This window comes from Heloderma suspectum, chromosome 1 (genome assembly GCF_057233095.1).
Source record: "Heloderma suspectum isolate Gila_16-S chromosome 1, 16-S_ref, whole genome shotgun sequence".
In the NCBI taxonomy this organism is placed as follows: Eukaryota; Metazoa; Chordata; class Lepidosauria; order Squamata; family Helodermatidae; genus Heloderma; species Heloderma suspectum.
Genome location: NC_139458.1, coordinates 51,257,097 through 51,269,545, shown reverse-complemented (window position 1 = coordinate 51,269,545; position 12,449 = coordinate 51,257,097). Strand labels below are relative to the sequence as shown.

The 12,449-nt window shown below is 44.4% G+C and overlaps 1 protein-coding gene across 4 annotated transcripts; it reads right to left on the bottom strand.

Moving 5' to 3' along the window:
• Positions 1–607: 607 nt before the first annotated feature.
• On the bottom strand, positions 608–12,191 carry TRAPPC6B (trafficking protein particle complex subunit 6B). Of its 4 annotated transcripts, none has more exons than XM_084843073.1 (6): positions 11,908–12,191; positions 10,459–10,526; positions 8,212–8,329; positions 6,425–6,508; positions 4,857–4,950; positions 608–712 (listed from the first exon to the last, which is right to left on the bottom strand). In XM_084843073.1, the coding sequence occupies exons 1-6, from the start codon at positions 12,094–12,096 to the stop codon at positions 681–683; spliced, it is 585 nt and encodes a 194-aa protein (XP_084699199.1). In that variant the 5' UTR covers positions 12,097–12,191; the 3' UTR covers positions 608–680. The 4 variants fall into 4 exon arrangements, with proteins under 4 accessions (XP_084699199.1, XP_084699210.1, XP_084699230.1 ...); XM_084843084.1 differs by having other exon boundaries at positions 12,001–12,191; XM_084843104.1 differs by having other exon boundaries at positions 11,562–11,948.
• Between the last annotated feature and the right edge of the window lie 258 nt (positions 12,192–12,449).

Below are 12,449 nucleotides of genomic sequence, written 5' to 3'. Positions count from 1 at the left end.
TATGCTACCTCTCCACACCCAGAAAATGGAACACAGAGACGGGCAAAAGGGCACGTTCCAGGGGGCGTGGAGGAGAGGAGATGGGGGTGGCCGTGATACCATGTATCCTATGAATACTCCAGCCTCCTTCCCTACTCCTCTGAGGCACCACCAAGCAAATCACCTGTCTAGCAGAAATGCCAGGCAGCTGGAGCATAGAGGCGAAGACTGCCTCCACTGTCCTCCAGCCTTGCACTGGATACTCTACAGCCTCCAAGTTCAAAGGCTGCCGGCAATCCACATAAGATTGTGCCCTTAGTTAAAATAAAAGGGGTTCACTACATGCCAAGATCTTGCCAAACCCACCTCTGAAGCAGAGCCTTGAACAAATTCTATATTGCCAGATCAAAATACTGCATCGTTAACCAGGTATTAGAACTGGGTATTTAATCAAGGTTTCTATTCCATCACTGCAAACTTGTAAAATACATCATCTTGGAAACACACAAACTGAATGATAAAAATCTACAGGCTAAGCTAGGAACAAAGGCTACTGGTCATATTTGAAAATTAGTGTGTTAGGCTATTTGGCTAATTGACATTTTACACAAAGCAGGACAACTTCATGTACCTATACTTATAAATAAAATATACAGTTTATTTTTGTATTTTACAGAGCAGGAGGCTGATTTTATACATGTTTATGTCTTCTGAATCATCACCTGAAATTTGCCTGCAGAGAAAAGAAAAAAAAAATGTTACAGAATATCCACCTTATCTAGCAGAAGCAACTTCATCTAGTTGAAGAAGTACAGTTACAACAACTTATACTATAATCTCCTATAATATACATCTAACTATATTTAACCAAATCAACTTTCAGTATTAAGGGGATTGGCTCATTTGTTTACATGAAGTATAGTCAGTGTAATCCTATAACTGTCTACTCAGAAATAAGTCCATTGACCCAGTTCGCACAATCAAAATAAGTCACCATGGCTTATCTAAGCCTGGTACATGCCATGGTGGCTTATTGAAATCACAGCACATGCCCGCTGTATGTGAGGCACAATTTCTATAATTTCCGAACCTGGGCAGCATGGCTTGTTGGAGGGGGAAACAAACCTCCAATAACCCATGGGCTGTTGTAGGATTATTGGAAGGTGGTTTCCCTCTCCAACAAGCCATGCCGCCCAGGTTCAGAGGACATGACAAGCTACACCCAGGTGGTGATTATGGAAATCATATCCTGCACATGTCCGGTACACGCTGCAATTTAAATAAGCCATGGTAGTTTATTTTGATCATGTGAACCAGCCCATTGGGTGCGGTAGAGCTTACTCCCAAGAAAATAGGTATGGCACTGCAGCCTGTTTTATCCTCAGTTGAGTAGTCATGCTTTCTGCAGGTCCTAATTTCTTAGACTTACATTTTAGGGTATATAACAGCAAAATTCTATGCATGTATACTCAGAAATAAGTTCCATTGTTTTCAGTGGGCATACTCCTTTGTGTGTTTAGTACCGCAGCCTTAGAGTATAAATTGAAGAGAGGTTTTTGCAACATCAAGCATGTGTGTAGGGTTCAAGCACGTAGGGTTGTCAAACTAGGCTGAAATGTTCAGGACTATAGTCCTGTGCCAGTCCAAATTCAACACAAAGGCTTAACTGCAGTCTCTTGAGTATTGTTAATGAAAAATTCTTAGGTGAAAATGTTTTGCATAAAGGCAGCCCTAAATGACTTGTGGGAGGGTGAAGAATCTCATCACCTACTCCTGCACTCCAAAAGCTGCAATCACACCTGGTTTGGCTGGACAAGAAAAAAAAATCAGAGAAGTTTGGTATGACATCCATTTTAGGGCTCTGGAAAGATCTGTGGGCTCAGAGCAAATCTAGTCCTGTTAGGCTTTCGGATCTCTAGGCAGAAATTAAGACAGCTCAATTGCCACCTCACATATTCTTTCCTACTGAGCTCCCTGATTTTGCTTTAGATAAGTGCTTTTCTGTCCTCAGAACAATATTTTAAGAGCAAGTGGGGTTTTTTGTTTTTATTGTTTTTAATGTTCCTGTTGTTATTGTTGCAGGGTTTTAGTCTTTTAAACTAGTGTAAAGCCCATGTCACCAAAGATGCTAGTAGTCTGAGGGCGAAACATACTGTTCCTTGACTTGGGCTATGTCAGTCCTCCAGAAGATGTATGGAGGTTACTTTTCTTCAACACAACCAAGGACTTTTGGCCCTTGCTTCCTCACACCCATCGCCACTGATATGTGGTTCTTCTCCTCAGGCCTGAAGCCCACCTCCTTCCCTCTTCCTCCACATTTTAAAACCCAGCTTTTCCTAGGGCTGCTTCTTTTCCTCCTCCGCCATTGCCTCAGAGCATTCGCTGCCACCTCCACCACCATCCCTGCTGCCAATAAGGCCACTTGGAGAGCAGGCTCAACTCGCAAAACCCAGGGCCCTCCCTTTGTCCCTGCCATTGTGTTTTTCTCCCTGCACGCCTGCGTGGCGCAGAGCTATGTGGGAGGTGTAGTTCCCCGACAGCCTCAGGCTCCTGGCCAGGGTGTAAAAACATTGTTGTTCAGTCGTTCAGTCGTGTCCGACTCTTCATGACCCCATGGACCATAGCATGCCAGGCCTTCCTGTCCTGCGCTCTCTCCCGGAGTGTGCTCAAGTTCATATTCATTGCATCGGTGATGCTATCTAGCCATCTCATCCTCTGCCGTCCCCTTCTCCTTTTGCCTTCAGTCTTTCCCAGCATCAGGGTCTTTTCCAGAGAGTTTTCTCTTCGCATTAGGTGGCCAAAATATTTCAGCTTCAGCTTCAGGATCTGTCCTTCCAATGAGCACTCAGGGCTGATTTCCTTTAGGATGGACTGGTTTGACCTCCTTGCAGTCCAGGGGACTCGTAAGAGTCTTCTCCAGCACCACAGTTCGAAGGCATCAATTCTTCGGCGCTCAGCCTTCCTTATAGTCCAGCTCTCACAGCCATACGTTACTACTGGGAAAACCATAGCTTTGATTAGACGGACCTTTGTCAGCAAGGTGATGTCTCTGCTTCTTACTATGCTGTCTAGGTTTGCCATAGCTTTCTCCCAAGGAGCAAGTGTCTTTTAATTTCATGGCTACAGTCACCGTCTGCGGTGATCTTGGAGCCCAAGAAAGTAAAATCTGTCACTGCTTCCATTTCTTCCCCTTCTATATGCCAGGAAGTGATAGGGCCAGATGCCATGATCTTAGTTTTCTTAATGTTGAGTTTCAAACCAGCTTTTGCACTCTCCTCTTTCACCCTCAACAAGAGGCTCTTTAGATCCTCTTCGCTTTCTGCCATTAGGGTGGTATCGTCTGCATATCGGAGGTTGTTGATAATTCTCCCAGCAATCTTAATTCCGACCTGTGATTCATCCAACCTGGCGTTTCTCATGATGTACTCTGCATATAAGTTAAATAAGCAGGGCGACAATATGCAGCCTTGTCGTACTCCTTTCCCAATTTTGAACCACTCGGTTGTTCCATGTCTGGTTCTTACTGTTGCTTCTTGACCCTCGTACAGGTTTCTCAGGAGACAGGTAAGGTGGTCTGGTACTCCCATCACTTTAAGAATTTGCCACAGTTTGTTGTGATCCACACAATCAAAGGCTTTAGCGTAGTCAATGAAGGAGAAATAGACATTTTTCTGGAATTCTCTTGCTTTCTCCATGATCTGGCGAATGTTGACGATTTGATCTCTAGTTCCTCTGCCTCTTTGAAACCCAGCTTGTACTTCCGGTAGTTCTCGGTTCGCATACTGCTGAAGCCTAGCTTGTAGGATTTTGAGCATCACCTTGCTGGCATGTGAAATGAGCGCAATTGTACAGTAGATTGAACACTCTTTGGCGTTGCCCTTCTTTGGAATTGGAATGTAAACTGACCTTTTCCAGTCTTGTGGCCACTGTTGAGTGTTCCAAATTTGTTGGCATATTGAGTGCAGCACTTTAACAGCGTCATCTTTTAGGATTTTAAATAGCTCAGCTGGAATACTGTCATCTCCGCTAGCTTTGTTGTTAGTAATGCTTCCTAAGGCCCACTTGACTTCACTCTCTAGGATGTCCAGCTCAAGTTCAGTGACCGCACTATCATGGCTATCAGGGACATTAAGATCTTTCCTGTATAGTTCTTCTGTGTATTCTTGCCACCTCTTCTTAATCTCATCTGCTTCTGTTAGGTCCCTGCCTTCTTTGTCCTTTATCATGCCTGTCTTTGCACAAAACGTTCCCTTGAGATCTCCAATTTTCTTGAAGAGAACTCTAGTCTTTCCCATTCTGTTGTTTTCCTTGATTTCTTTGCATTGTTCATTTAAGAAGGCCTTCTTGTCTCTCCTTGCTATTCTCTGGAACTGTGCATTCAGTTGGATATATCTTCCCCTTTCTCCCTTGCTTTTCGCTTCCCTTCTTTCCTCAGCTACTTGTAAAGCCTCCTCAGACAGCCACTTTGCTTTCTTGCATTTCTTTTTCTTTGGGATGGATTTCGTTGCTGCCTCCTGAACAATGTTATGGACCTCCATCCATAGCTCCTCAGGCACTCTGTCTATATTATTAGTGTAATAAGCCTTACACTACCATATTCCTGTATAAGAAGACTGCCAAATAGCCATCAGGTTAGTGTACAACAGATAAGGTGGTATATAAATGTTAATAATAAATAGTAAATACTAGTTGCTAACAATCAGTCACTTGTCTCATTGATTTCGTATTCTGAGTTATGCTCTGAACAACTGTTTGCTCAAGTGGAAGAGACAGTTAATACATACATATTATATGTATATAATATGTATGTATACAAATATATGTATTCTTAATACAAAGAATACATATACTTCTTTGCTGATACAAAGTATACTTACATGCAGGCATGGTTGAGACTTCAGCTGTCACAATACTCTTTATTCCCAAGTTTGATAACGCACCTCTAATTAATCCACAAGTAAATGCCAAATACTAAAAAATACATTAAATCAGAATAAACAAAATAAGAATCTAATCATTTGTATGTGACATCTCAACAGTTAAGTTCGTGTTGAGGTTAAACATGAACTTATTCACAGAGCAATCCTACCTGGTCTGGGAAGGCAGAGGTCGTGGTGGAGTAATGGCCAAATCCTAGACTCTTGTTGGGGTTGTGCCAGTAGCGTGGCGGGGGGAGCATTTTCTTTTGTCTCTTCCTAGTGTTCCCAAAGGCAGGGAAATAAACTACACCAGTTCCAGGGCTGGTGTTCCCCCACCCCATTCCAAGGGTGTGCCTCCCCAGTCATTTCCTTTTTGCCCTCTCCCCCTGAATGTTGGCAACAGAGCAGCTACAGCAGGTCCTCCAGTGGAGGCTTCTGAGGGCACACCTTCTCTACCTGCAGACCTCCCTCCCCAGGGCCAGGAGATCCCCAAAATCTTATAGTCCCTGCAACATCCTCCCAGGAACCACAGCATTTCGTCCATAGTGCTCTTACATGGAAATCCATATCATGTAGTACAGTAGTCTACTCCGGAGGTTACCAGAACATAGATAACTGTGATCAGGGTATCTGTCCAGGACAGCATGCAGCTGTTGCACCAAGCACACCTGGTGGAAGACGCTCCATGCCACAGAAGCCACTTGGGTCTCACTCCAATGACAAAACAGGAACATCAGCCCAAGCTGGCGACTTTATTCTTTAGGGGGAGTGGGAGCCTTTCCAGAACAGATTGAATACACCTCTGCAGTGCCAGCTCCAAGTTTTTGAGGGCCTTAGGCAAGATACCCTCAGTGGACACCCTCCCTCAGTGAGTCTACCTTCTCGCCTCCATTGTCACCAGCTGCTATTGCTGCTGCTCCTCTTTCTCATCATTGCTACCACTTGCTTGCTTGACAGGTGGAGAGCCAGTGAGCAAGCAGGCAGTGGCATCTCCTGCTCCTCCTCCTCCTCACACCACCATTGTCTGGGCCAGAACAAAAGGCAGGTGAACAAGCAGGTTGCAATGATGAAGAGGAGCAAGTCTGGGGGCTCCTGTCAGTGCTGGGGTGTGTGCCCTCAGCAGGTGCCCATCCATGCCCATCCTTGATGCCAGCCCTGCCTCCACGAAGGGAGTGAGGATAGAGGACCCATAAGCAAAAATCTCTTGATAGTCCTAGAATAATAGCATGCACACAAAGATGTGGATTTGACAACTAGTATACAATTAATTGATAGGAAACTATCCAGAATTTATGCCAAACGTGCTAAAATTCATATCTACACAGAGTAAAAAAAAGCAATAAAGACATCACACTATATACATGAAAAAAACAGAGCTGAAATACAGCCCATAGTCAAGTGCAACTCTGCCCCCTCCTCACAATATGCACAGAGAAGAAAGTGTAAATAAGGCTTAAGTTACAACTCAATGAAGAACCCTTGTTTTGAACCTACTATTATAAACTACATACGATATGATTACATACCTTAGGGGCATGTTCCAGATACTGTTTTCCAGCAGACATCTGAGTCAGGAGACGGAATTTGTTATCCTGAAGCACATAAATGCCCTGCAGAAATGGGTAACAATAATGTGCATAAGCTAGATTCTGTGCACATAGTATGCACTTGATAGGGAAACAAGTGTAGCCCCATCAATTAAACTGTAATCTCGCCAGTCACATTTGGGAAGGAGAGCGAGGTTTAGTGAATGTGCCCCTCTCCCTACAAAGTGAATCCAAACAAACGCATTTTAAAAATAATTGTAGTGGCCCTTTCTTGCACCTAGCCTAAAATTGTAGAGTCCAGCAAATGCTGGGTGTCACAGGACCGGCTACACCCCAATCTGTGTGTGGAATGGAGACCAGGCCAAATAGAGCAGCCCACTTCTATTTGCCCTCCCCTTCCAATGAGCCTTCCACTGTCACCAGGTACAATTCTTTTCCCAGCTCCCTCCACCAAACTGCCTTAAAACCCTCTGAGTCTCTTGTAAACACATTTGAATAGTGTGGGGTTTGGCCTTTAGGCATAGGATTGGTGACCCAACAAGAAAAAAAGACCACAAAGTTTAAACAACAAAATTTTAAATAATGTACTGAAAAGTATTATTAGGAAAAAGGGTTTAACATCTGTATAGTTACAACACCAATACCAACACACACACACACGGGGCCTGTTTGCATGATCAAACAGCCCACTGTGGTTTAAGCCACGGCGGGCTGCAATGTGTGCTGGCGACCATTTTTAATATTCAAGCTGTGACTGTGGATTGTTGTGTTGTCTGAACCCAGCAGGATAGGTTGTGACAGGGTTAAACAACCCTCACAGAACCCATGGCCTGGTTTAGGGTTATGTGAGGGATGTTTAACTTTCGCACAATTCACTTCTGCTGGCTTCGGATGACACAACAAGCCATAGTCATGGCTTCAATACACAGGATGGTGCCTTTGGGCATCACGGCTCATCATGGCTATCATGCAGACCCAGTCATACACATACATACACACACACACACACACACACACACAGCCTTAAGAGCCAAAAGGGTAAGAAAATAACCAGGGTTAAACGCATCCAGCGTTTAGTTATCCAACTATACTGGCTCTATCTTCTCTGAGTTTTTCCCAGCAATATCTTACTATCACAATTTTCCCTAGCAGGTTCTCCCAAAAGCTCTCTGATTTTCTTTCTCTTTTCATTTCTTCTTTCCTTCCAGCCTTCCTCTATAAAAATTATCTCTTTGTCCTCCAGTTTTTTATATGTTAAAATTAGCCTATGCTCTTATAACTTTGACCAATCAGGAGGGCTCACCTTTACCCTAAATTTCTCCTGCTGAGGTCTTTGCAAAACCAAAGCTACTTCTTGGGAAACTACAGATGCTTCAGCACCACAGTACCCTCCTACAGGCTCCTTATCTTTCTGGCCATTTTTTCAACCACTCTCTTTTCCTCCTCTCCTTTTGTAGACACCTGCAGGGAGGCCTGAACTTTTGACCTTTTGGTTCAGCACTCATGCAAAGGCAATTAACCCCATAACATCCAAAAAATTATATAAAAGAAACATGGAAGACAGTTCTGTTCCTTCACACTGGGCTACATGATTCTGCTGACAACCTATCTCAGCTCTGGGTGTTAATTATCTTAATTCAGGTTCAGAGTTGATATTAATATATTTATCTTTGAAGCTCAATAAAGTAGATATACTTGCAGCTTTCTTCTATGCCAACTTAGTAATGATGTGCAATATTGTTGACTGCTCTACAAATTCATTATACCTGATGGTTGGTCCTGAGGTTATCAATTTGTTTTTTGAACACAGTAGTCCAAAAATCTTTGCAGATAAACTTCATTATATCTAATTCATCCTTGAATCTGGCAGTATCTTTAGTAAACCTAAGAAAAAGCAGTCCAAAGTAGTAGTAGAATTTGATTATCTTCACATAAGTTAAAGTACAGTAATGCATTTAAGTAACAAATTACATGCAAAAATGTTTAATACATAGGATGCTTCCAGATGAGGCTTTTATTGTGCAGTTGCCCTTCCTCAAACACAGAATTTTACAGGGGGAGGGATTCTAGAAGTCATTGTCTTCCATTTGTAACCCTCCCAAGGTTTTCTGCCACTTCTTCCATCTTTTTTTCTTACCACAGAAATTCCGTTAAGAAGGGAAAGACAGAATAGCTATATGATGTCTTTTGATTGGTAGCACTCCATCTGGAAGCACCAATACTTAGTTATGGGTTAAAGAGCCAGAAAAGTAAAAAGCATGGGCACACTCCAGCCAGCCTTATAAACCCACCCAGTGATTTTAATATGAGAGAGTTAGGGAGCAATCCTATCCAGATAGGTGGCCGCCTCCGAACTCGGAGTCGACCGCCTATCCAAAGCAGGGCAGGAGAAGAACGGAGGGGATTGTTCCTACCATGCTTTTCTTGCCCTGCTTTTTTGGCTAGACAGCCGATTGCGGCTGTCTAGCAGCGGGGAGGGCTGCGCGGGGGAGGAGGCTGCTGTACGATGTGTCGTACAGGCATTTCCATCCTCCCCGCCCTGGAACGCCCCCAGCCACGCCCCTTTTTGGCCGCTCCGCACTCCTCTTGCGAGTGCAGAGGATGGGGCTGTTCCACGCTGCCTCTGAGGCAGCACAGAAGTGGAGGGAGGTCAATTGTCCAGGAACTGACCTCGAAGCACAGGCTCCGAGGTCGGTTCCCAGAAAACAACATATCCTATGGCCGTCTAGCCGCTGCCTAGTGGCCATAGGATTGCTCCCTTAATGGACTTTTGAGGAGGGACCATAGCTCAATGACAGAGCACATGCTTTGCATGCAGAAGGTCCCACGTTGAATTCCTGGCTCTAGTTCAAAAAAAGAGAGATCAGATAATGGGAAAGCCCTATCTTGAAGACCCTGGAGAGCAACTGCCAGAAGTAGACAGAACTGGACAGACTAATAGTCTGCCCTGATATAAGGCAATTTCGTATTTTCCCACGACTTAAAACAGCCATGTCACATTTATGTTTCTTACTAGTATACAACATAACTAACTGCATGCATCTTTTTCTCAAAATCAAAAGTTCCGCTATATTACTTAAAGCAATTTTTTCATTCTTGTATGTTTCTTTGACTGTCTAATGTTAATAAATATGCATACCACTCTATGGGATTTCAAATAGTAATGAAATGATATGTCTTAAGCTGCAGTCACAAAAATAAAGGTCTTGGAGTTTTTCAGTACACTATGAACCAAACAAAACATATATGTTCCTGAACAGGAAAGGAATCAGAATGGCAAAACACAATTATGGTCACATTAAGAGCCATGAGTGATTTCAGAGAACCTGCACAAAATTAAAACACTGAATTAAGATTAAGTATATTGGACAGTATTTTTCAAGCTTTTCAGACCAAGGACCCACTTTTATCCCAGAATTTGAACATGGGACAATTTTTTTTTTTTTTTAACCACATCTGTCTCTATTTCACTGCCATCCTTTTCTCTCTCTTTAAAAACACAAATAAAAGAAAATGGCATTAGTGCTGCAGAGTGAAGCCAATTCTGACACAAGCCATTTGAGTGTCACAACTCACAACCTACCCAGCTAATACATTCTTCAAGTCGATGGTCTATTCCTTCTGAAAAACCATAAACGTTCCCTCCAGGCTGCAGACAACCAACACTTCTCACACTCAATCTTTTCTTCTACTCTTTGTGTAAATGTAGAACAGCCTTCCCAAACCTGGTGCCCTCCAGATGTGTTAGACTACAACTCCCATAATTGCCAGTCATCATGATGAATGGTGACCATGGCCTGGAATGATGGGAATTGTCATCCAACATGTCTGGAGGGCACCAAGTTGGGGAAGGCTGATGTAGAGCAAGTATGAAGCAAAGTCCATTAGCAAATTTCTGATTGACTGAATTTGCATGGTGTTCCTAGAAGGACATTAGGAAACCTGCTAGAATATTTGCTACTCTAAGGACAAGGAATATGCCATGAGAGAAGCTATGCATTCATTTCACTCACCTTTCTATTAATCCCTGTCCTACTCTAAACCCCATATTTTCCAGTTTTGTGATGCATCGTCCATTTTCCTGTAAAGTACAAAATGACAATCTTGTAGCAAGCGTGTGTACAAAAAACATCCAACAAAACCCAATAACTTATACACATCCATTTTAAAATTATTGGTTAAGTGTTCTTCCACACTTCTCCCTTGCCTCATCAATTTTAAAGTTTAACCCAAAGGATGTTGTCTGTGACACCTGACATGGGAGAATAGTGGATTTGGGGCAACAAACAGAAACATGTCTGTATTCCCTTTACCATGCTAATAAGTACAGCAATAGTCATGTTAGTTTGTTGTAGCAAAAACAACATAGAGTCATGAGGCATCTGAACGACTAACAGGTTTATTAGGGCATAAGCTTCCATGGACCAGAGTAGACTTCAGATGAAGTGGATTGCAGTCCATGAAAGCTTATGCCGTAATAAATGTGTTAGCCTTTCAGATACCTCATGACTCTCTGCTGTTCTAATAGTGTTACACTTTGAAGGCCTGAAATCTGACCACACCATACATGCCACACTGAAGACCTACATATTTAAAAACCATGTTAACATGATCTCCAACCCCCTGGGCAGTGTAGGATTCTCTAAAACCCCTAGAACAGGTAGTTTATGTCATTCAGATTACAGTCTGCCCCTAGCAGAGAAGAAGGGCAATCATGGTGTATTATAGGAGGGAAGCTTAGAACACAATTCATCAGTCTGCCATGTCGCTTCATTTCACCAATGCGGCGATAAGGATATGTACCAATACAAAAGGAGGGTCCTAAAATAATAAAACCAGAAACCAATCTGTTCAGTTAAACTGCAATCAGAAGAGATGTCTCAGAGAAACCAATGAGCCTGATTTCTAACCTCATCAAGGATGCTTCCGGAGGAGGCTTTTATGGCGCCATCGCCCTGCCTCATTCATGGAATTTTACAGGGGTCCAGACAACACTACCTTCAACTCAACCCCCCCCCCCATGTTTTCCCAGCATTTCTTCCATCTTTTCTCTTACCACAAAAAAACACAACTGTAACGCTAGAAGCCCTCCGTCCGGAACCACCCCAAGTCTTACTTCCATAATCCAGTGTTACTATGTGAGACTCACTGTCCATCTCTGCTGCCACAGAAGTGGGGGACAGGAAACCTTGGTCATCACTGGACATGCCCCAAATGGGCCCTAAACCTGGACACCAAGCGTGGCGTCTTACTCTTGACCAACCTGTTCAGCCACCAAAGCCTAGAAACACCTGGGCAAGGCCATAAACTAGAACTCCAAGACAACGGATACCACGCAGCGAGGGTGAGCGGTGGCACCTTAGGGTGAACACTTTCCGAAATGAGAGGCGCCCACTACGCTCTATGGCGGGGTGCTGCTGGTAGGGAAGCTTCGTTAAAGGGACCCGCAGGCCACCGCGTACTTTAAGTGTTGTCACTGCAGTCCCCAGGCTCCGCCTCTCTCCCCTACCGGGGGAAGCGCCAGGCTCCTGCCCGGAACAGCAACGCTCACTCACCCCGTCGCCTTGCTCCGCGGCGCGGTACAGCCCAGACACCATCTCGTTGTGCAACAACAGGAAGAGCGCCTCGTCCGCCATCTCTGACTTGTTCATGCCGGGCTGCTCCCAGCTAAAGGGGAGACGCAAGGCCCGCCGGCCCACTCGCTCTTCTCCCGGCCAGGGCCACCCCGAGTCCCTCCTTAACAGCCGAGGCGGAGCTGTCAAGGCAACCGGCGGCGGAGGCTTCTGGGGTGGGGCTCCTGGAAGTTCCCGCCTCGGCTATTCAGTCCTCCCGAAATAGGGGCGGGGCGCTCAGAAGTAAATGCGGGCCGAGGAGTGCGGGTGCGGTTCTCTGCAGATTTACCTGGGAATCAGTCCCACGCAGCACCTTGGGGCCGCTGACCTCCGAGTCGACACGCAGCAGACTGGGCTGCGTGTCGTGGCATTCAGGCTGAGCTAGTTTGGGA